The following is a 25,434-nucleotide window of genomic DNA, read 5'->3' as shown; positions in this document are numbered from 1 at the left end:
GGGGCTGAAATAGTAGCCGGCCACCTGTCCAGACCATGCATGGTTTAGCTTGGAATCCTTACCAAGATTCCAGTCACATGTAAACACTTGTAAATGAAGAAGTTGGAATACAGCATAGCAGAAAGTGGTGAGGGAAGATGAACTCCACTGTGCTCCATGATGAACTCCATTGTGAACAGTCTCCTACTGTTCCTAGCAGCTTTTGCTCCACTGTATCACATTGCCCCTTAGACTCTTGTTGTTTAGCTTGTGAGATAAGTATATAACTGAGTATCTCTCGCAAAATTCTCAAACTCAGAGTCTAGTGCTGCTTCTTGTAGTAGAATTTCGGTTGAGAGGCCTCCAACTTGTTGGACAAGCTTCCAGAACCATCTGCTGAGTCCTAGCCATTGGAGCCACTCTCCCTTCCTTGTCTCTCCACTCATGGAAGGTTCCAGAGGTACACAAGGGGGAGCGAAAGCCCTTGACTCTGAGCGATTTGCCAAAGCGTTTCTGGCCTTCAAGCGTCTCTAGGTTAAGAGAATCTAGTATTGAGGACCTGGGCCTGTCTTCTCTGGAGAGCCACTTACCAAAGTGGTTCTGTGCCCAGAGGGAGCAGCGCTGATGTCCTTGGATACCTCCAGGTTGATGGAATCCAGTAATGAGAATCTGGCATCCATTGTCTTTGAAGAACCACTTGCCAAATGGTTCTGTGCAGGGGCGGCGAGTTGTATGGGCCTGTGGTGCCCGGGCTCCAGCAATATTCAGGGCCCGGGGGCCCGGCTCCACCAATGTTTGGGGCTGGGTCTCATCCCCGGCCCTGCCTGCCACCCCCCCACACCTGAGTGTCCCCCGGCCCCACTTACTGCCCCTGGGTCCCGGAGTGTCCCTGCCTCTCCCCTGCAGCTCCAGGCGGACTCCGCTCTGCTGGCTCCTGGCATCAACTGCCACTGCAGGGTCCTAGTGCCCCCCATCCACTAGTGGCAGGGTAGGCTGCCCTTACCTTCCACCTTGGACCCTTACATTTTCCGGCAGGACCCTCCACCAGCACAGGCCCCCCCCCCCCCGCCCGTCCGCAGTCACCGCTCCTGCCCCACGCTGGGCAAGGGGCAGCCCCATCCCTCACCCCCAGTGAGGCTACAGTGAGGGGCAGCAGCAGGGGAGAAGGCGCACACAGGGCCGGCTTTAGGCCGATTCAGCCGATTTGGCTGAATTGGGCCCCCCGCCAAGAGGGCCCCGCGCTGCAGCTGTCCACCCCGCCCCCAGCTCACTTCCCCCTCCTCCCCTCCCCTGAACGCTCCGCCCCCTCCCCTGCTTCCCGCGAATCAGAGATTCGCGGGAAGTCTGAAACGAAGCAGGGGCGGGCCGGCAGCACAAGGTAAGCTGGGGTGGTGGGGGCAGGAGAAGGGCTCCAGGGAGGCGCGGCCCGTTCCCGCAGGCCCCAGCGGCTCTGGCCCGGCTTGGCTCCAGCCCGGCCCCCGCGGCTCGGCTCCGGCTCGGCTCGGCCCCCGCGGCGCGGCCCGGGTCGGCTCCGGCCCGGCCCGGTCCCCGTGGCTCAGGTCCCCCCCCCCCCCCGTGGCGCGGCTCAGGTCCCCCCCCGTCCCCCCTCCCCCCCCCCCCCGGGGCTCGGGCCCCCCCCCCCCCCCGCGGCGCAGCTTGGGTCCCTCCCCGCGGCGCGGCTCAATTCGCAGCAAGCCCCGCCCCCAGGAATCGGGCCCCGCTCTTGCTAAAGCCGGCCCTGGGCGCACATGTGATGGCAGCCCCCTTCCCCCCCCCCAGCACCCACCGTAGGGGAGGCGAGGGGGCTTCCTGGACCTGAGAGGGGCCCTAGGAGCATGTGCAGTGACAGTGGTGCGGGGTGAGTGTGCTGCTAGGAGGGAGAGGGGGGCCCCTCCTTCAGAGCTCACTGCTGCTGGCAGGGAGAGGACTGAGGGGAGTCCTCCTCTCTGGCCCCAGCCCCCCGGGGCAGGCTGCCTGCACCCCTAACTCCTGATCCCCAGCCCCGCCCCACCCCAGAGTCCGCACCAACCCTTTGCCCTAATCCTGAGCCTCCCCAACACTCTGACATGAGTAAAGTAAGTGTGTCTATGCAAATACAGTCAGTTCCTTATGTCTTTTCCCCCAGTTCATCAACAGGGCAGGGAGGGGGAGCTCATTCAACCCTGGCTTCCTGTGATAACTATCAGACAAATCCCTGGAGAACAGAATGAGGGAAAGAATCCTGCACTAGTCCCTCAGGGCATGCAGTATATGGTATCTGATGTGTCTTTTCTTCTCCAATTTCTGTGATACTATATGAAGATCACGAAAATCTGAAAATATCCCCCTAATGAGTTATTTCTCTTTTACAGGATTAAGTCAGCTGCCCTTTGATCCTGCCACTAACAACGGACCTCTGCAGTTTACCAACACCACTGGCCCTCTGGTTTCTGAAAGTGCAGTTGAGAATGGAGGGGAGTCAAGCAAGAAGAGAAAGAGAACAAACATTCCTGCAAGTGAGCCAGACAGAAACACTATGTATTTAGCTGGGGAAGAGTATCTGAGGGAAACAACCGAGGCTTCTGCTTAAAATGGCAAAGCAAAGTAGCTTTTAGTCCCTACTGTGTCAGTAATTCAGAGTTACTGGGAGATCTGTTTCTGTCACTTGTCACTGGATAGCTAGAAATAACTGGAATCACAGCTTCGTACGTGCTCAAGGTTGGCTTAGCCAGCAGTACGTGTTCATTTCTGTTTTAGATCAGATTGGTGTGAAAAATTAACATGGTTGTGGCTTCCTGTGTGTTCCCTTCATTTCTGTATCTTGAGGCTAGTTGCCATTTATATATAGATATGAGGGTGTCTTCATCTGGAGAAGTGGATGTGCCAGATTCCAACACCCTGCGTGTTTAATAATAGTTTTGAAATTGTGACTCAAAAATCATGACTCAGGCCCCCAAAATTATGAGACTGGCTAAAATCATGAGATATTAAAACACAATAAATGTTGAGTGCCTTTCATTTGCTTTCTGGTCTTTGAGCCTTCAGAATTCACATTTTCAAGCTTTTCTCTGCAACAATGAGGGCGAGAAACTTTTTAAAAAATAAAAACTGAGATTCTTATGTAATCTCATGATTCCAGGGACTGGGGCTTTAAGAAAAACACCAAATATTATGAGACTCTCAGTAAAATTGTGAGTTGGAAACAGTGGGTCTTTTATCAGCTCTGCAAGCCTGCCATGTGCTGCTCAGATTGCAGGTATCACTATCTGCAGAGTACTCACACTGAATCCCACATGCAGCGATCCTTTGCTTGTAGACTTGCAACCACAGGGAAGGTAATATTCCTATTCGGCTAGGTAGAATGGGAAAGAGACAGCTTTATGAGGAAGACAGAGGGTCCCCAATTCAAAAAGCTTTAAACTACACAGTCAATTTACTAGCTATTGTCTGTTTAGGTTTCTTAATATTTCTTTTTCCAGACATTATTCTCTTTTTCATTCCACCCTTATCTATATTATCTTTGCTAAATTTGCATTGATTTCCACACTAGTTTTCCAAATCATGCAATGTTCTTGCAAGTAGCAGTGGATGGAGTTCAGGCTCCATAGCAGGTTATTATTGAATTGTGGTAATGTGATTTTTAGATCTTAACAGGGAATATACAGAATATCATTAATAGTTTATTCTTAGAAATGAAAGTGGAAAAGTAAACTTTATCTTTTTATTTCCTAGATTTATATAGTTTGAAGGGGAAAAAAAGTCCAAGATCAACCTTAACTAATGTTCAAAAAAGTTTCAGAAAGCACATTTCTCTAGTTTTCTATGACAGTAAAATAGCTGGTGAATAGAAATAAATGCAAGATACTTATTTAATTTGTATACCAATTTTTACTGATGACAGGTTAATAAAGAAACTTTACTACACCTTTACCCCGATATAACGCTGTCCTCGGGAGCCAAAAAATCTTACCGCGTTATAGGTGAAACCATGTTATATCGAACTTGCTTTGGTCCGCTGGAGCGCGCAGCCCCGTCCCCCCTGGAGCGCTGCTTTTCCGCGTTATATTCAAATTCGTGTTATATCAAGTCGCGATATAGCGGGGTAGAGGTGTATTTTCTCTGAGAAGAGAAAAGCCATGAAAAATGAAAAAAAAAAAACATATAATTTGGAAAATTAAATTCTTATGGAAAATTCTCCTTTGACTTCATATTGACAATTAATTGAAACCTGTCAGAAACTGAGGTAAGAATGCTCAGGCCTAGTGGTCGGAGCAATGGCACTCTGGTCTTGGGGGTCAGAGCCGGAATTGGGAGTTAGGAGGAAGGTTGGAAGAATGCAAGGGTAGGGCTGGGAGCTGGGCTGGAGCCAGATCAGGGCTGGAGCAGGACTGGGGACAACACTGGAGCAAGAGCAGGGCTGGAGCCTGTGGAATCTATCACCACTGTCAGGCAGAGGAGAGTTCCAAGCCATGAAGTGATGCTGAGCAGACTGAGCTGCTGTTTTACCTGTGAGGTTTATATACCTGGTCGGAGTATCCCCAGACTATCTCCTGGCTTGTGGATTGGCTGGGGCCTAGTGCAGGAATGACTCTCACTGCATGTGGCTTGATCAGGCTCCAGTTCAGGGATGATTCCTCATTCAACAGATCCTAAGAAAAAAGAACAGGAGTACTTGTGGCACCTTAGAGACTAACAAATTTATTAGAGCATAAGCTTTTGTGGACTACAGCCCACTTCTTCGGATGCATACCTAATATCCTAAGAAGTAGCTGCTGCTGCTGTTAGGTAGATAGGAATGTAAAGACATTCCTTGTATGTAAATGAAGATAAATGAATCCACTTGTGTGTGAATTTTCCTGTGCCAATAGATGGATAAGTAAATAAGAGTGTTGTTTGACAACTATAATATAAATAATAAAAGTGAACGTTTGTCTTCTATTTCTTTTATGTGAAATAACTTTATATCTGGAAAATAAAATAGGAAATCTATTGGTAATTGTATCAATGAGAGAAGAACTATAATAACAATAAACCAGTTTATACGAATGCCAATTGATTTAAACACCTCTGCTGGGCCTCTCTCTGTGTCCACCCAACAATTGACACTCCCCTCCCCTTCCTCTCCTGAGAAGGGCTTTTTAAAGGTTCTTTTGATCTGTTCATTAGCAGAACAGCTGCGTCACTTCAACCTGGAACCAGGAGTCACTGTTTTGTAATTGCCCTCCTTGTGTGTTGGAAGGTTGCTTGTCTTAATCTATTGTGCTCTTTTCCTGCTTGTTTTACTCATCGTCCCCTATTAAGCTTGAACAACACATTAGTATAAGGAGGTCTTATAACCCAATATACAATCACTTCACTTCAGTGGCGAGGTAACACACAGTGGTCATAAAATTATAACCTTTCAGTATTGTTAGATTATTAGATACCAATTCCATGTCTGTCAGAGATTTGTCAGCAGTGACCTAATATTAAAAACCAGAAAATTCAAAGTAAAGGTTCCAGTATACAAAACAAACCCAAAACATTCCAAAGCATTCACAATTTAGGTCACTAGAATTACCTTAATTTGCCCAATAGCTCTGTTAGCCTCCCACCTTCCCAAATACCAAGTTTGGAAGCTGTATTATTTCTGGATGAAAGCTTTTTCTAACAGCTTTAAGAAATAATTTGAATGGCTTGAGTCATAGAGTTTAAGGCCAGAAGGGACCACCAGATCATGTAGTCTGACCTCTTATATATCACAGGCCACCAGTACCACCCAGCCACTCATACACTGAACCCAACAACTGAAATTAGATCGAAGTATCACAGCCCACAGGAGACTAGACTGTTATGTGCCACAGCTAGAGAATAGGAGGGACTGAGGTGTGCCAGTGCCCAAGGCCTCTGCAACAGCAATAATCTTGGGAAGTGACCCACACCCTTGGGACAATTCAAATTCAGAAGAGTCCCAGTGCTGTACTAATATCCTATCTTCTCCATCACTTTTTCAAAAGAGCATAAAGTTTAGTCATATGCTGAAGACCTCATACATTTGGAGAAGGCCCTGTACTTGTAAAGTTAGTGGATGGAATATTGTAAACATGAACAACAGAGCATTGGCATATAGCAGGCTTCATATATATATGCCTTTGACATGAAATGTGATGCTTTGTCACCACATGAATCTTTTTTCTATTTATATAGGTGCTATAAATTCATGACTTTGGCCTGGGAAGCTTCCCTAGCTTAGTTATATGGGCTCTGTGTCTAATGATGCTGATTTACTTGCTGGCACATGGAATCTTTATGAACAATGGGAAATGACTGCCCTTAGCATGGATTTTGCATGGTTATAAAGAGGACCACTGTGCAATTAAGAGTAAGGCCTTTTCAGCATTATGCTGTACAAGATGTGGGGGGGAGGAATAAACTGCCCTCTTCTGTGTAGTTCTGCGCTCTCCTCCTCTTTAGTCTCTTGGCAGAAGTCTGTTACTATGTCCCTCTAACCCCTCTGCCCCATCCAGCCCTATCTTTGGTCCTCCCTCCTTCTCCTTTAACTGATCTCCCTTATCTGGTTCCTATTCCTTTTGCTCTTGAATCGCTTGACTGGAGAAACCTATCCCCAATGCCATCTTTCCTCCCCTGTTATTGCCCTTCCTTTTGTTTTCAGAGCATTTGAGCAAGTTCACAGATTCATAGGGTCGAAGGCTGGAAGGGACCATTGTGATCATGTAGTCCGGCCTTCTGTATAACACAAACCATAGAACATTCACAAAATAATCCTTAGAGCAGATCTTTTAAAAAAACACCCAATCCTGATTTAAAAATTGTCAGTGATGTAGAGTCTATCACGACCCTTGGTAAATTGTTCCAGTGGTTAATTACCTTCACTGTTAAAAATTTACACATAACTTCCAGCGTGAAGGAAATACACTGAAAGTGGTTAATTTTTCCTGCTAATATGAAATAAATGTTTCCAAATGGGAAGGGGCCAAAGCCTCAGCCGGTGTATATTGACCTTGAACTCATTTGGGCTATGTGAGTTTACAACCCCTGAGGATCTGTGCCCCGGTTTCTATGCTTCTGTCAGAAGATTAAAAGGCTGCCTCACCCACAAAACAGCACATCTACAAGGGCTCTGTGAGCTCTTCTCAAGAACAATGGAGGAGCTACACCTGAAACTAATAGGGGTATTAGTCATGGGGATGACACCAATCTTTTTTCCTTTGGAAAGTCTTCTACAGTGTATGATGGCAGCAGCTCTTTTCCCAAGTGGCACAGTGCTCGTGCTGGGATCAAGGTCACTGTTGGTGCAGATCAGCGGTTCTCAACCAGGGGTACATGTACCTCTGCAGGTACGAAGAGGTCTTCCAGGGGGTACATCAACTCATCTAGATGCCTAGTTTTACAACATGCACATAAAAAGCACTAGTGAAGTCAGTGCAAACTAAAATTTTATACGACTTGTTTATACTACTTTATATACTATACACTACACTAAAATGTAAGTACAAATATTTATATTCCAATTGATTTATTTTACAATTATATGGTAAAAATGAGAAAGTCAGCAATTTTTCAGTAGCTGTGTGCTGTGACACTTTTGTATTTTTGTGTCTGATTTTGTAACCAAGTAGTTTTTAAGTGAGGTGAAACTTGGGGATATGCAAGACAAATCGGACTCCTGAAAGGGTACAGTAGTCTGGAAAGGTTGAGAGCCACTGGTGTAGATACTGCAGAACCTTATTGGGTAATGCTTGCTCTGTAGAGGAACAGACGGAGCACCAAGTTTCCAAACGCTAAAATTAATCAACCTCTCCTTTTAGCAGGTGGTGTTAGAAATCTGAATGCAGACTCCATCCCAATGGGCTTGCCTATGTCGGACCTCACTGCATGGGCCACTGCGATGAACAATCTAGGGATGGCACCGATGGGAATGTCAGGGCAGCCGCTGCTGCCCGGTATGTAACTTAATTGATACTATGTCTGTCATTAATTTGCTAACTGCTGTCAGCATTGAGGACATATTTAGAGGAGTTTACCTAAACTGATACTTATTTCTGCCTCAAAAACCCACAAAGGTGATGAATGCTTAAAATGCACAGACTGTGCAAGGTGATTTATCTAGAGGCCAGAGTCTAAACCAGGGGTCGGCAACCTTTGGCATGCGACCCATCAGGGTAATCTGCCGGCGGGCTATGAGACATTTTGTTTACATTGACTGTCCACAGGCACGGCCCCTCGCAGCTCCCAATGGCTGTGGTTCGTTGTTCCCGACCAATGGGAGCTGCGGGAAGCGGAGGTTGCCGACTCCTGGTCTAAACTGTGCTGATTTAAAAAATGAACATAATTTTATTTTGATGGGAGTTTAATAACATTTCAACTCCCCACCCCATGCTCTGGAAGAGTTACCACACAGGGCCCAATATAAAGGCTCAGAAGGGAACAGCAGGCATGAGCAGTTCAGGAGTGAGAGATGTTGGCCGAGTTGTGTGTGGCGAGCCCAAGGCTGCAGCAGCCATCTTTCTTGTCAACAAAGCTGTTCACTTTGCTCACTTCATACTGATGCGCTGGAACTGAGCCAATAATGGTTCGCTGACGAGTTAATTCAACAGTGAACAAGCTTTGAATCAATTAGACACAAGGCAGAGTAGAGAAAATAGTATGGGGTTAAATGATAGAGTAGGTCAGGGGTTAATGGAGGAGTCTATCTACACAGCACACTTGAACTCCGGTTCAAGCCTAAGCCCCCGTTCCGTCCATGACAGAAATTAGTCTGACTCAGGCCAGGAAGCCTTCTTGACTCAGGCCCGTGAACACTGCTAGGGGGTGGGTCAGAGCCTGAGTCCTGCTCCGACAGATAAATACTAGCACATGGAATGGACCAATGTACTTTGTACGTGCATCCACTGCTGTCCAGGTGTGGCCCACAAATGCAAAACATGTGAGAAAAAACAAGGAGAGCATGGACTTTGACTGATTTTGGACCAAGTTCGGTTATACCATTGTGCTCCATGCCATGATGGCAGCTGGTCTGCATTACTGGTTGGTACAGCATGTAAATAGCTGCATAAAATAAAATGTTTGATTTGCACACAAGGCTACAATAACAAGTTTTATTATACATAATGAAACAAGTGGCACAAACTTTAATTAATGTCATCACACACCTAATGTGAAATTTCATAATAAAAACTTACAAATTGTCATCTCAGTAATTCATAAACTATGAATGGCAGCACATTGCCAGGCTGAATAAAATACAGAACACTTCATACTCTTCATGAAAGTGTTTTCAGGCCTCATGATTAAGGCTGCGATTTAGTCACAGAATCCATGACTTCCAGCGGCCTCCATGACTTCAGCCTGCTGTGGTCGGGAGCTGCAGGGTCCCCTGCCGCCCACTGGGGCAAGAAGCTGTAGGGGCAGCAGGGAATCCCTCCATCTCCCTACCGCCGAGGGCAGTGGAAGACTGGTCTCAGGCGCATGGAGTGCATTTGTACCCACAGTGGAATACGGATAGGGACCACATGCCTCAAAGAACTCCAGTTACAAAGGGTAAATAACTTCCTTTTCCAAAGTGTTGATATTAACTATTTCATTACCTGTCATTTTATCAGAAACATCCAGCTAATGTGTTGCCCATTATGGTTAGATGCCATGCAGTGTGGGGAAGAAGTAGGGTGTCTGGTTCCTCTTAAGGGTTTGTGAGCTGGATCTGGGAGCTGAACTCTTTAAAAGCGTCAGGTCACCTCTGCCCCTACCAACAAGAGGCTGGGATAGAAGAGAAAGATTACCTACTCAGGGTTAGAGCTTCAGCCTCCTCCTGGGTGCTAAAACCCAAATTGCCCTCCTTGGTACCAAAACCCTAGCAGCCCATCTCCGCTGCCCCAACGTCTGCATTACTGGTATGCATTGTCAGTACAAACCTATGTCACAGTAAAAGCTTGGGCATGGTGTAAATAAATGGAAAAATGTGTATTGAATTTAAGCAAAGCCAAATTAGGCAGGCAAAACCGAGCCATGTATCGAGATGCTGCAGAAATGCAGCCCTGGGAAAAACATGGCAGGATAAAGCAGAAGAAAGTAAAACTCATCTACCAGAGCCAGCCATCAGCTGTGCCAGGAACAGCTACAAGTGGCCAGCATCCAGGCCACCATCCCAGCGGAGGGACTGGCTTTTGTTAGCTGCTAGACAATCTTCCAGTCTTCCGCAAAAGAAACAAGAACTGGTTCTCTAACCTTGGAACAGCACATGAAATGCTGCCACCTTGTGGCCAGAGGAGAACACATGCAGCGCATCATTCAGAAGAGCAGAATTAGCTGAAATTTAGGCAGGTTGCAGTGATGCCTACCACCTTGAAGGGAACAAATTGAACACACAAATATCCTCTAACTTGCTAAATTTGTTTTATCCACCTACATCCAAAACCTCATGGGCCCCACCACAAGCTGGACCTAAATTCTACAGCCTAATTCCAGGACTTTGCAGTCTTCTAGTGGTTACTGTTAAAAAAAAGTGAGATTGTCATGAATTAAATGTGAACATGAATAATGCACTCGGGCCCCCGTGTTATTTATTTTGATATTGCATCCAGTTTGTTTTACGCTGTCCCCACACACCAAGGAGTTTTGTATTGAGAAAGCAATACTTATCATGGGAGAGAGTTGGGGCTTTGATACCTGGGGAGACCTGGGCACAGTTTGAAGTTGTGAGACAAGAAGTGTGGCTGGAGATTTCTCTTCCAAAATCATCAGCAGTGCAGTAATTAACAACAAAGATTTTTAAGTTACCATGTTTAGGTTTCCGATTTAAAGTCCTGTTGAGGTGAATGATGCAGTTCTCCCTCTCAGAGCTGCAGTTCCAGGCTGGCAGCAGACTCAGGAAGAACACACTGCACTGGTTACACTTTGGTCACATTTTCAGGTTTTCTTTGCAATCTTTATTTTAAAATGATATTCTTCATGTAAAATGTCCACACCATTCTGTCAGTGAACCTCAGACTTGGCCCGCAGCTCTCCTGCTGTTCCATCCTGGGCTCCCTCCACACAGCTGTGTAAATGTGCCTGCAGCCCTGCCTTTCTCCAGCAGAGACGGCCTAAATTGGCATGTAGGCTTCTAGCTCATTTTCATCTGGGATGGAAAAGATTTGAGGCAGGCTAAGACATGAGTGCAGTCTAATGCTGTGCTGCCAAGAGCACCCTCTGTTATCACTGCACAGATTGGGGGTGGAGGAGAATCACTAGTGAATTTATCTTTGGTGCAGTATATGGATTCATCGCATTAAGTATCCATGTCAATTTCCTTTGTGCTGTATTCCTGTCAGCAAACAATGAAGCGCTGGGCTATAACAATCACATTTCTGAGCTGGAAATTGTAATAACTTCCCTGTATAACTTCTGTTCTTGCTTCTGGGGGAAGATAGCGGTTCATACTGCACCTGCAGAATGTGTGTTTGGGGTGTGTAGGATAGAAATTTTTTCCTAGGTGTGCATGAGAAAGCAAAACATTTCCAATTTTCTGATAGAAAATGGCTCTGACAACATTTCCCATAGCTCTAGTTGTGAGTCTCTCCCTCTTTAGTTAAACTAATGGCCCAAATTGCTTGTGTGCTGTACCACATCTACTCACATATTCTTCTCTCTTGTCCTTCCCTTCCTCCCTATGTTTTTCTGTTTACTCACCTGTCATGTATGGTCTAAATCCTAGAGTGTGAGCGCTCTGCCCCAGGGCCTGTCTTTATGTAATTTGTTTGTGTGCTGCCTAACAGAATGGGGCCCTGTTTGGGTGCCTAGGCACAATTACAGTAGAAATAATAAATAGTAACACTCTTCCTTATTCTCTCCCATTTCAGATTTTGACCCTGCACTTGGAATGATGACGGGAATCCCACCTATCAACCCCATGATGCCTGGCTTAGGGATAGTTCCACCACCTATTCCTCCAGATATGCCAGCAGTGAAGGAGATTATTCACTGCAAAAGCTGCACCCTTTTCCCACCCAACCCAAGTAAGACTCTGCTAATGTTCTGGCCCATCACCTCTGTAAGTTGGAGCATAAGAAAGAATGTCTTTCATTCCTCTTTCTAAATAAGAAGCCAGAAACCACAAGAAAGTGTGATTCATTTAGAACAGTGGTTCCCAAACTTTAACAGCCCGCGAACCCCTTTCACTAAATTGTGACATCTCGTGAACGCCCTCCTAAAAATGAATATTTCCAGGGATTTAAGTTTAAATTTCCTCAGTGTGATGGATTCGCTTGCTTTGCTCTGCATAGCTCTTGGAAATCTGGAACCACTGGAGAAAGATAAAGTCTCAGGTCTGGTTCGGCATCAAGTATGTTTCTGTATTTGGTTTTCAGATGTGCATACGAGGAAAATGCTTTTTTGCATAAGTATGTTGTTGAAAATGGAAACAAAACTGCAGCAGCTTTTTCTGCCAGAAAGGGGTACTCGTTTCTTAAACTCAGCCAAAAGTTGATCAATGATAGATTTCTGAAACTCCTTTTCAGTTCGTAATCACAGGAGATCTCAATCAATTTCTCTTTTTCCTCGGTGTTTAATATCTGTGCTGAGAAAGTGGTATCATCAAAAGGGTTGCGAATTCAGTCATTATCGCCTGACATAACTGGAAAGTATTCCCTGAAAGTTGTGCAAAGTCCTTTTAGGTGTGCAGTTATATTGGTTTTAGTGCACTGATCCAACTGAAGTTTATGTTCTACCAGGAAGTCATGAAGATTACTGAATCACTCAGTTTGATTGTTTGTTTTCCAAACAACTTCTCCAGTACTGCAACTTCTTTATCAGGGATTCAACTCGCTCTTGCACATTGAAAACTGTTATATTGAGGCCTTGAAGAGATAAATTTAGGTCATTAATTCTTGAGAAAATATCTGCTAAATAAGCTAGGCTCTGGAGCCAGAAATTATTTTCCATACAGCTGGCAAGGTGGAAAGGGTGGCTGTTGAAAAAAAACTAGGATTTCCGTTCTAACCTCAAACAAGCACACAAGGATTTTACCCCTTGAGAGCCATCTAACTTCAGTATTACAATTACTGAGACACCTTAACACTCCTACATTGGCTACAACGTGCTTCTGGCTGGTTTGGCTCGCAAACAGCTTTTCTTCCGCCGAGGAAGGTGCCCTGGGAGGGACAAATTAGCTTGGACCACCCCCCCACGTTCAGCGTGGCCCCCTGCTGACTGCCCTGGATGCAAACTTCCCCTGCCTGACAAGGACAGGGATCCGAGCTGCCACCTGCACCCTGCATGGAGTGCTGGGGTTCGGGGCTGCTGGCTCCCCCGCTGACAGGGGAGGGCTGGGGCTGCCGGCTCAAACTGCCCAGCCCTGCTCTCCCCAAGGCTCGGGCTGCCGGTTCCCTGGCTGACAGGAGGGCTCGGGCTGCTGGCTGAAACTGCCCGCTCTCCCCGAGGCTCGGGCTGCCGGCTCCACCGCTGATGGGGAGGGCTCGGGCTGCCGGCTCAAACTGCCCACTCTCCATGAGGCTCGGGCTGCCAGTTCCCTGGCTGACAGGGGAGGGGCTTGGGCTGCCAGCTCAAACTGCCTGGCCCCGCTCTCCCTGGGGCTCGGGCTGCCGGCTCCCCCGCTGACAGGGGAGGGCTGGGGCTGCCAACTGAAGCTGCCCGCTCTCCCCAAGGCTCGGGCTGCCGGCTCCCTGGCTGACAGGGGAGGGCTCGGGCTGCTGGATCAAACTGCCCGGCCCTGCTCTCCCTGGGGTTCGGGCTGTCTGCCCTGCAACGGGTCCCAGCAGAGTCCTCTGGCTGCCATTAATGAAATTTTTCTTGCGAACCCCCTGAAACATTCTGCGAACCCCCAGGGGTTCGCGAACCCCACTTTGGGAACCACTGATGTAGAGGCATACCTTCTGGCCTTTGAGAGGACAGCCCTACAGGAGGCCTGGCCTCGAGATCAGTGGTCTGGCATCCTTGCCCCATTCCTGTGTGGGGAGGCCCAGAAAGCCTACCATGATCTGCCTGAAGAGGCTGTGGCAGACTACCCCCAACTGAAAGCAGAGATCCTGGCCAGATCTGGGGTAACGACAGCAGTGCGGGCCCAGCAGTATCACGGTTGGAGGTTCCAGGAAGACAAAACCCCGTGGTCCCAATTGTATGACCTTATCCATCTCGCACGAAAGTGGTTGCAAACAGAGTCCCGGAGTCCAGAAGAGATACTAGCGGTTCTGGTCATCGACCGATACATGAGGGGACTACCAACAGACCTTTGTGCCTGGGTAAGCCAGAACGAACCCTCCACCTATGACGAGGTTGTCGCCCTGGTAGAGAGGCGAAGGACAGCGAGGGAGCTGACCCGACCAGTTAAGGAAGAGGCACCTCGGGTTAAACTAGCAGCACCAAGCCCTAAAGTTCGGGTGATTGGGCCACCAGGAGGGCCCAGGTGGAAAAAGAGAGAGTCTGAAGGCCCATCAGAGGCCACAAAGAGTCGGAGCACTGAGGGAGAAGAGGATCGTGATGTTAGACTGCCCAAACCAAGAGACCGGGGAACGCCTAGGGCTCCATACAGATGTTATGCCTGCGGGGAGTGGGGACACATAGCTGCACAGTGTCCTAATGCTGAGGAGCCTATGCAGTGTAACCTGGGGAACTGGGCAGATCCATGCTCCCTACTCCACCTTGTGGGGGTCTCACTAACCCCACATATGTATACCAGACCAGTGAAACTAAATGGGGTAGGGACCACGGCACTGGTTGATTCGGGGAGTGCTATCACGCTTATCTCAGGGAAGCTCGTGAAGCATAGTCAGCTGCTACAGGCTAAACGCACGGGGATAACATGTGTCCATGGGACAGTTAGCTACTACCCCACCATCCCAGTAAAAATCGAGATCCAAGGGAACACTACTGAGGTAGCAGCAGGTGTAGTCCCTAAACTCCCATACCCAGTGCTCATAGGGAGGGACTTCCCAGGGTTTGGAAACTTACTCCCAGTAGGGGGATTGGAGAAAGATGGGGACCCAAAAATTGGTGAGGCATCCACAGCAGACTGTCAACCCCCAATCTTCTCTGAAATATCCCCAGATTTGTTCTCCACTCCCAGACAGGGTAGAAAGACAAAAAGGGAAAGAAGGGCAGCTAAGGCCTTGGGAACCCGAATACTGACCAAAAGCCAGAGAGTCGCTCTTGTAGGTAGGCGGACCCGCGCAGCTGAAAAGGAGGCCACGCAGGAGGGAGAAGCAGCTGAGTCTGACCCCCACCCTAATGCTTCTGAACCAGTAGAGGCAACAGAGACTGGGCCCCTAGATCTTGGGCAGATTAGCCCCGGGAGAGGAAATTTTGGATGGGACCAGGCAGATGACCCAAGGTATGACAACATTCGGAAGGAGGTGACTGAAATAGATGGGGTCCCCGTGGAAGGGAAAACCCAGGGACCAGGACCCTACTTCATAATGAAGAAGGATCTCTTATACCGGGTTGCACCAGTACAGGGGCAGAAGGTACAGCAGATCCTAGTACCTCAGAAACACCAGAACGCTGTATTAAGTCTTGCTCATAGTCATCTTTTGGGGGGGCATTTGGGGGTAGAGAAGACCCCTGGCACAAGTCCTACGACGGTTCTTCTAGCCTGGAGTACATGAAGAAGTGCGGAGGTACTGTGCCTCCTGCCCGGAGTGTCAGCTGCACAGTCCCCGTCCCCACTTGAGAGCACCTTTAGTACCCCTTCCCATCATAGAGGTCCCCTTCGAGCGAATAGCCATGGACCTAGTGGGACCCCGGAGAATACGGCTCGGGGCCACCAATATATACTTGTTGTTTTGGACTATGCTACTCGCTACCCAGAAGCCGTCCCCCTGCGGAACACGGCCTCTAAAACTATAGCCAAAGAGCTGGTGGGGATCTTTGCCCGAATGGGGCTATCGAAGGAGATATTAACCAACCAAGGAACCCCATTTATGTCGAAGCTAATGAAGGACCTCTGTACGCTGCTCCATATACATACCCTGAGAACTTTGGTCTACCATCTGCAGACTGATTGGTTAGTAGAAAGGTTTAACTGAACCCTCAAGGCTATGATAAGGAAGGTGGTAAGTCGGGATGGGAAGGATTGGGACACCCTACTACTCTACCTTATGTTCGCTATCCGGGAGGTACCTCAGGCCTCAACTGGGTTTTTCCCCTTTGAGTTATTATAGGGGCGTCACCCCAGTGGCATACTAGATATCGCCAAAGAGATCTGGGAAGAGGAACCCAATGAGGGGAGAAATATAATAGAGCATGTAATGCAGATGCGAGACCGGATAGCCCGGGTTACCCCTATTGTACGGGAACATTTGGAGATGGCACAGGAGGCCCAGCGAACCCATTACAATCGCCAGGGGAAAGTGCGACAGTTCCAACCAGGGGATCGGGTTATGGTGTTGGTACCCACGGCAGAAAGCAAGCTTCTGGTCCAATGGCAGGGGCCCTATGAGGTGGTTGAACCCGTGGGGGAAGTAACCTACAAGGTGCGGCAGCCAGGACGCAGAAAACAAGAACAGATTTATCACGTTAACCTTCTGAAACCCTGGCATGCACAAGAGGCATGCACAACGGTCCAAAAAGACCTAACCCAGAAAAACAAGCCTTCCAAAGAGGTGAGACTGTCTCCCGATTTAACAGCAGACAAGAAGAATGAGGTGTCTGAGATGATCTTCCAGAACCAAGATGTGTTCTCGACAAAGCCAGTCGAACAACTGAGACATATCACCACGTAGTCACGAACCCTGGGGCCAGAGTAACAATGAGGCCCTATCGGGTGCCAGCAGCAAAAAGGGAGGAAATAAAAGCAGAAGTAAAAAAAATGCTGGCGTTGGGGATCATCGAAGAATCCCACAGTCAGTGGTCCAGCCGAATCGTGCTGGTGCCCAAACCTGATGGCACCACAAGATTTTGCAATGACTTCTGGCGAATAAACGAAGTATCCCAGTTCGACACGTACCCCATACCTCGCATAGATGAGCTAGTGGATCGTCTGGGTAATGCCCGATACTTGACTACCCTAGACTTGACAAAGGGGTACTGGCAGATTCCCCTTGCAGAAGACGCAAAGGAAAAGACTGCGTTCTCTACACCAGAGGGTCTTTTTCAATATACTGTCCTCCCTTTTGGACTACATGGGGCCCCAGCTACCTTCAAGCGCCTCATGGACAAGCTATTACGCCCGCATAACAGTTATACTGCTGCCTACTTGGATGATGTGGTCATTCATAACCCAGACTGGGAAACCCACCTGGAGAAGGTGGAGGCAGTCCTCGATACCTTCAGGCGAGCTGGCCTTACAGCAAACCCTGCCAAGTGCGCTGTAGGGTTTACAGAGGCCAAATATCTTGGCTACATTGTGGGTAAAGGTTTGGTAAAACCCCAAGTGAACAAGTTAGAGGCCATCCAAAATTGGCCCCGACCAAGTCGCAAGAAACAAGTCCGGGCGTTCCTAGGTGTGGTGGGGTATTACCGACGATTTAGCCCCCTGACAGACCTAGTGAAAGCCCGTGGACCTGATCTGGTGAGATGGTCTGACGCAGCAGAGGAAGCATTTACAGATCTACGGACTGCCCTCTTCAGTAACCCCGTACTGATAGCCCCTGATTTCACCAAGAAGTTTATCCTGCAGACGGATGCATCGGAAGTAGGGTTGGGGGCCGTTCTATCACAGATGGTCGGGGAGGAGGAACACCCAATTCTATACCTCAGTCAGAAACTCCTTCCAAGGGAACAAAAATATGCAGTTGTCAAGGCTGGATCCCCACTTTGAACTTTAGGGTACAAATGTAGGGGCCTGCATGAAAACTTCTAAGCTTAACTAGCAGCTTAGCTTTGGTTTTGCTGCCACCATTTTAATTTTTTCCTCCCTGGGAAGCCTTGAAAAACCTTCACCAATTCCCTGGTGAATACAGATTCAAACCTCTTGGATTTTAAAACAAGGAGAAATTAACCATTCCCCCTCCTTCCTCCCACCAACTCCTGGTGAATACAGTTCCAACCCCCCTGGGATCTACAACAGGGAGAAATTAACCATCCCCCCTCCTTCCTCCCACCAACTCCTGGTGAATCAAGATCCAAACCCCTTGGATCTTAAAACAAGGAAAAATCAATCAGGTTCTAAAAAGAAAGCTTTTAATTAAAGAAAAAGGTAAAAATCATCTCTGTAAAATCAGTATGGAAATTAACCTTACAGGGTAATCAAACTTAAAGAGCTCAGAGGACTCCCCTCTAGTCTCAGGTTCAAAGTACAGCAAACAAAGATAAACACTCTAGTAAAAGGTACATTTACAAGTTGAGAAAACAAAGGAAAACTAACACGCCTTGCCTGGCTATTTACTTACAAGTTTGAAATAGGAGAGACTTGTTTAGAAAGATGTGGAGAACCTGGATTGATGTCTGGTCCCTCTCAGTCCCGAGAACGAACACACTCCCAAACAAAGAACACAAACAAAAGCCTTCCTCCCCCAAGATTTGAAAGTATCTTGTCCCCTTATTGGTCTTTTAGGTCAGATGCCAGCCAGGTTACCTGAGCTTCTTAACCCTTTACAGGGAAAAGGATTTTTGGAGTCTCTGGCCAGGAGAGATTTTATAGTACTGTACACAGGACAGCTGTTACCCTTCCCTTTATATTTATGACAGCAGTGGTGGAGAGAGAATGCCTTGCTGTAAAATGGGCCATGGAAACATTGCGCTACTACCTGCTCGGGCGCAGATTTGTCCTCGTGACCGACCATGCCCCTCTTCAATGGATGCAGCAGAACAAGGAGAAGAACACAAGGGTGACCAGATGGTTCTTATCCCTCCAACCTTTCCAGTTCCGTGTGCAACACAGAGCAGGGAGCCGTCATGGCAACGCCGATGGCTTGTCACGTGTGCATTGTCTGGCGTCCCAAGCTGCCCAACCCCTTGGCGTTGAGCAGGGGGGAGGGATATGTGACGGACCCAGACTAGTGGGGTACAGGAGTCTGGTAGAGGGCAAATATACTGGTCACTGGATGAGTAGTTTTCTGTTCCCTGAGTGACCAGAGAAGGGGCTGCACTAGAGTAATCAGGAACCTGCTAGAACCAGGTAAGGCAGGCAGGCTAATTAAGACACCTGGAGCCAATTAAAAAGAAGCTGCTAGAATCAATTAAGGCAGGCTAATCAGGGCACCTAGGTTTTTAAAGGAGCTCACTTCAGTTTGTAGTGCGAGAGTGTGAGGAGCTGGGAGCAAGAGGCGCAAGGAGCTGAGAGGGAGAGGGTGAGGGTGTGCTGCTGGAGGACTGAGGAGCACAAGCGTTATCAGACACCTGGAGGAAGGTCCTGTGGTGAGAATAAGGAAGGTGTTTGGAGGAGGCCATGGGGAAGTAACCTGGCTGACAGGGGAGGGCTCGGGCTGCTGGATCAAACTGCCCGGCCCCGCTCTCCCTGGGGCTCGGGCTGCTGGCTCCCCCGCTGACAGGAGAGGGGCTCAGGATGCCGGCTCAAACTGCCCGCTCTCCACGAGGCTTGGGCTGCCGGCTCCCTGGCTGACAGGAGAGGGCTCGGGCTGCCGGCTCAAACTGCCTGGCCCTGCTCTCCCTGGGGCTCGGGCTGTCTGCCCTGCAACGGGTCCCAGCAGAGTCCTCTGGCCGCCATTAATGAAATTTTTCTTGCGAACCCCCTGAAACGTTCTGCGAACCCCCAGGGGTTTGCAAACCCCACTTTGGGAACCACTGATTTAGAAGCATGTGGGAGCCTGTTCCCTGTACAACCCACCAGCACAGCTCGCTGAGGATGTGCATTTTAAGGGGTCCATTGACTATAAAGCAAGTTATAAGGCAATAGCACAGATTGGTCCTAACACCTTGTCACTGGATGTTTATCATTTCACAGGCTCTTTACAAGCAGAAGGAATTAGAGCTTTTTCAGTAATAAGCCTGGGAATTGGTAGCAATCCGTGTGTACCCCTGCCCTTTGAATGTTCTGGGTCTAAACTCTATGGTGTGGTTTTCTGCACACATAATTGGGTCACAAAGATGGGAAGATTCTGGAATAATGGTACAGAAAGGCAGCTTTTATCTTAGACACTTGCTGGTGGGAGGCTGAAAAGAGAGAGTGCTGGTTGATGATCCATGTTTCAGTTCTGTAGCGAACTCTGCAGGGGTTGGCTGGGAGTATGAATGCACTGGTGGAGCCAAACGTGTTGTAGCACATGCAAGATAAATGCATAGAACAGTCTGTACAAATCAATAAGAATCACAGACGGGAACCAACGGAAACCCGAAGACAGGAAAACTAATGACCAGGAGTCTGAAAACCCTTTCTCCACTTCCAAGTCCATCAGGTGGCTGGAGGGGAGCCCAGGTCCGCCCATGCCTCTGGGTACTAGCTCAGGGCCCTTGAGCTGGATAAGCAGGATCAGAGTTCATCGACTCTGACAGTGCCCTGAGCTTCTTCCTACCTTCCCCTGGGTCTCTGCAGGCTCTCCAGCCTGTCAGGCAGTTCATCCCCACCTGGGCTGTTGTCTATGGGCAGCTCTTTACTAGCTTGTTGGCAGGAGTTCCTTTCTCCAGCCTGCTCACTCCTCTGGTAGCCACTCTGCCCCTCTGCTTCCCAGCCCTTGTATCCTACCACCTGCTGTCAGGCTTCCAATCAGCAGTGGCCGGCAGTGTGTGTATTAACCCTTTGGTCGCTGGGCCAGCGTGGGATACATACACCCCATGACTGTCCCTGAAAGCAGGTGTGGGGTGCTGCTCCTCAGAGTGCACGGAGGGGAGGGCTCAGGACAGAATCAATCAGGCAGGGGCATTAGCTGTGAGTTATAGAGTGGCCAGCAGGGGAGATGTGCAAGTTTCCTGGCTTGCTTTGATTTTCTTCAGGACACCAGCCTCTCCTCAGCACATGTAGACAGTGCTGGCTCTTGGGAGTAGTGCTGGGCCCTGTATGGATAGCGCCTGACATGTGTCAAAGTTAGACTTAGGACTCATAGTTTGTCAGACCACTCTGTTTTATTAGCACAGCNTGTCAAAGTTAGACTTAGGACTCATAGTTTGTCAGACCACTCTGTTTTATTAGCACAGCGCTCTGCTAATACATTCAGATAATGTGAGCCTCCATGCAAGATTCAAACAGTCTTATTTATACAGATAAAAGGGTGCGAACTAAACAAATATGCATGGAACACAATATGCATAACCTGCTTCCTTGTTAACTCTTATCGATCTAAGACTAATGCTTCACCAATTGCCCTTAAGTGGCAAGTTAAGCAGTTAATGTCTGCGTTCCTGCCCCCCTGGCTTGCAGCATTTCTCATTTCTACTTAAAGGTACATACAGCATTCTTTAATTCATTCTGTTTCTTTAATATAATTCATTTCACTTTCACACATGCTCTAGGGGGATACTGTTCTTCCAGTTGGAGGTGCATGTGAATGCTGCAGGCAGAGCTAGTACTCCCTGTGCTGGGAGGTCTTGGTCTCCATTCCCCCGGCTCTCCGCTTTGATCAGGTTCATGAGACGCATGGATTGTGGCTCCAGTAGAGGGCTGTCAGGGTGAGGGATGGGCTCAGATCCCTCCCTCCAGTGTCCTCTCCCCATTCTCTTCCTCTGCAAGGGCAGCATACCAGTTACCTCTGAGGTCCTGGCTGGTTTGGGTAACTACTTAGAGCTGGGGCCTGGCGAGTGTGCACTTGTGTAGATGTTTCTGTGTGAGCAAAATAGACAATACAGCCTGTCACACATTCAGCCCCCGCAGACATGGGGGGTTCAGTTTCATGGATATTAGTCACAGGGCTGAATATCTGCATCACCCTGTTCCCAGTGCAAGGCATTTGGCATCTGAATCATAGGATGGGGAAGAGGATTTACAGCTGGCAGTGGTCTGCCTTTCTGCTGTGGAGCTGAAGATCTGGATGTATGGGGAGCTGCATATCTGCTAGGCACCAGGGCAGCATCAGGAGAAGGAATTACACGTTTACAGGCACAGAAACAGCCAGTCAGGCCTCCTCCCGGCTAGAGAGTGGGCTCATGAGTGAGGTGTCTGCACCCAGCCTACAGCTCTGCTCTCTCATAGGGAACCTTTCCCCACCTCTACCCTTGAGCATCCTATTACAATGATTGCAAGGTCAACTGTCTTCTTCACCACTTCAGGGGACCTCTTCCATGCCTCCTTCAGAACCCACCCTATCAGGCACTTCTTCCCACAGTCCAGTAAGTGGCCTACATGTGCCCCAGAGCAGGAGGCATCACTCCTCAGTCACCTGGGTTAGTATCGTTACCTTTTGCTGAGGAACATTTGCCCTCACCTGACCTAGAAACACCACCAGAAGCAGAAGCTTACATGCTGAGAGCAGCTGTCACTCTCACCCTCTGAGTGTCATCTAGCAGCTTTTCATAATCCTGGGTTAGGCATGGAAATCAAATTAATGTATGCTACTATCTCTCCAGAGGTACAGTCAGGACCTCGCAGTTTGGGGTTATATATCCCGCAAAGTCCCATATTTATCCAGTCATCAGTGTGGTGTCTGAAAGGTGCTCCTGCTCCTACTCAGCAGGCTCCCGCAAGGCATTGCTCATCAGGACTCCTTGTTTTGTAAAAGATATACTTTAGTTTAAATGGGAATTCATTCAGAGATCAGACTAGATTATCACAGTGTTTTTTTCTGGCTTTACAATCTATGAATCCTGGTCACTTTACAAAAGTCCATGTAAACAGAAATGCCAGAGCTTCAGGACAAATCCCCTGTATGCAGCTGTTTTTGAGTTTTCTGAATGTGAAAAAGGTGATTGTTTTTTCCCCCTCATCTGACGTGCGTCTGACGAAGTGGGTATTCACCCACGAAAGCTTATGCTCCAATACATCTGTTAGTCTATAAGGTGCCACAGGACTCTTTGTCGCTTTTCCCCCCTAAAATCTGTTTGAAATGAGGGACATGAAAAAAGTATAAAATGGTCTATAGAAGGAAGATCTGGAATTTGTGCTCTCCCTGCCTCACAGCATAAGAAAAAGGGGAAATTCAATTACATTAAACAGTGGCAAATTAAAAATTGATATAAAGAAATATTTTTTTCACATAATACAAAATTAGACTGTGGAACTCATTGCCACAGGTTGTTGGTGAGGCCAAAAATGTAGCAAGATTCAAAGAGGAATTGGACATTTATATGGATAACACAACTAGCCAGAGCTATCATAGTTAATGTTAAAAAGAGAATTAAAAGGGAGATAAAATCTCATGTTTAAAACAATCCACGGGGAGATTATCCCACATCTGCGTACTGTGAGGTTCTTGCACCTTCTTCTTTGAGTGATTGTTCACGTCCATTACACATTAGGTGTACGCGCGCCGCGTGCACGGACATCGGAAACTTTTTCCCTTAGCGGCTCCTGTCGGGCCAGCAGGGCCCCCTCCTTCCCGCCAGAGCGGCGCCCCGCTCCAGGGTATATATATCCCTGCCGACCTGACCCCTCCAGTTCCTTCTTACCGTCCGTGGCGGCGTTGGAACAACTCTGTCTCTCGTTTGAGAGTGTCCCTTAGTAATAGTCATTAGTGTTATCTAGCAGTTATCAGTTAGTTTGTAGTAGTGTTGAGCCAGTAGTTAACAGCTCATAAAGTTCCTGCTGTGGTTGTTTGTTCAACCCCGGCACCGGCCCTGGGCGGCGGGGCATGCCGCACGCCCAAGGCTTCAAGGCTTGTGCCACGTGCCGCAGGCCTATGCCATTGAGTGACCCCCACGCCTCGTGTCTCCGTTGCCTGGGGGAGGCTCACCAGAAAGAGCGCTGCAAGATCTGCAAGGCCTTTAAGCCCAGAACTAAGAAAGAAAGAGACTTTCGCCTTAAGCAGCTGCTCATGGAGACGGCATTACAGCCCTCCACTTCGGCGGCACCGTCCGCCTCCGTGCGGAGCGCCCCGGCATCGGTGCGGGAACCGGCGCCGGCGGGTCACCTGAAGCCCACGGCACCGACCCAACGGGGACATATACGACGCCGGTCGTCTTCGCCGGCAAAAGCGAAGGGCCAACCTAAGGCCCGAGGACGTTCCCCGCACAAGAGGGTGGCACCGGTGAAGACCTCGAGTGCCCCTAAGGCCGGTACGGCCCCAGCACAGACCCTGGTAGTGGCTCCGGCGCCGAAAGGCCCGTCGAGCCCCGGGATGGGCGCGTCGAGTGAGGATGAAGGGCTGGAGGAGCTCTTGGAACAGCCCTCCACTCCGGACACGTTTGAGGCAGCTAAGGACCTCATCGCATTGTCCGTCGAGGCCCGGGCACGCGCTGAGGATGCTCTGCCGAAGCTGCTGCACACAGGCAAGCCGGCGATGGTGCGACCATCACGGTCGCCGTCTCAGCACCGTTCCGGGAACCGGTCCCGGTCGAGCTCCGCCTCGGTGGACTCCCGGTTGCCCCCGGCGCAGGAAGCACCGCAGCAGTCGGGCTTCAACAAGCGGTCGGCACCGACTCAGCAACCCAGCACGAGTCGGCACCGCGAAGTGTCGGCGGTACGTTACCCGATGCCGACCAGCCGTAGCCGTTCCCGGTCCCGCGATCACCGGTACCGTTCCAGGTCCAGGTCGGCGAGATGCTATTCCAGGTCCTGGTCGCGGAGGCGCTACTCCCCAAACCCGGACCGGCACCATCCTACGGCTCCGCCGTGGCCTTCCAGGTCACCGTCCGTGGTCTCGGGGACTGACTCAGACCGGTACGGCGGGTATGCCCATAGGTCACAGGCCAGCAGGGACTACGGCCATTCCCAGTGGGGCCAACCGAACCAATGGCCATTCTGGACACCCTGGGCCTACCACCAGCAGGGGCCCCCATCGAGGGCCTCGAGATCCGGGCCATCGGGGTACCGATCCCGCTCCCCGCGGCACCGCCTGCCATCGTATAGGGAGGCAACGGTCTCTAGACCACCGGAGCAGGAAGGAGTGGACTCAGCACCGAGTACGGTGCCGTCCCAGTCCCACGCTGCGGGTCAGGCCCCAGAGGAACAACTGGCTGATGCCGGGTTGCAGGACAATGAGGATGAGCAGAAGGCCCCGACCTCCTCCTCCTCACCAGATGAGGCAGTAGCGGGCACACTGGTGTCTGGCCCTCCCCCGATTGACCATCGGGCACACCAAGACCTGCTTCGCCGGGGAGCCCTCAATCTGGGCTTGCAAGCGGAGGAGACTGTAGAACAGGACGACCCCATGGTCGACATCCTGAGCCCAGAGGGCCCCTCCAGAGTCGCTCTCCCGATTATACGGACAGTCCAGTCCAACTATAAGACGGTGTGGCAAACGCCGGCCTCCAGTGCACCGACTGCAAGAGGCGTGGAGAGGAAATACTTTGCCCCATCTAGAGGGTTTGACTTCCTCTTTTTACACCCGTCCCCCTGTTCGCTGGTGGTCTCGGCGGTCAACGAGAAAGAGCGTCATGGCCAACAAGCTCCTGCCCCCAAGGGCAAGGAAGCTAAGCGATTGGACTTGTTCGGGAGGAAAGTCTATTCATCTGGGGGCCTTCAACTGAGGATCGCCAATCAGCAGGCGATTCTAAACAGGC

General features: G+C 49.3%; 1 protein-coding gene across 3 annotated transcripts in view; it reads left to right on the top strand.

The window, feature by feature from the left end:
- ENOX2 (ecto-NOX disulfide-thiol exchanger 2) overlaps nucleotides 1–25,434 on the top strand; it is a gene marked incomplete at its 3' end in the record, with an annotated part of 140,446 nt that overhangs the window by 43,346 nt on the left and 71,666 nt on the right. Inside the window, 3 exon segments of one of the 3 annotated variants that reach the window (XM_034781232.1) lie at nucleotides 2,331–2,474; nucleotides 7,770–7,901; nucleotides 11,796–11,951. In XM_034781232.1, coding sequence (XP_034637123.1) covers nucleotides 2,331–2,474; nucleotides 7,770–7,901; nucleotides 11,796–11,951 — 432 coding nt within the window. 3 annotated transcript variants of the gene reach the window in all.

Source organism: Trachemys scripta, chromosome 9 (assembly GCF_013100865.1).
Source record: "Trachemys scripta elegans isolate TJP31775 chromosome 9, CAS_Tse_1.0, whole genome shotgun sequence".
Lineage (NCBI taxonomy): Eukaryota > Metazoa > Chordata > Testudines > Emydidae > Trachemys > Trachemys scripta.
This window is presented reverse-complemented; position numbering and strand designations above follow the sequence as displayed.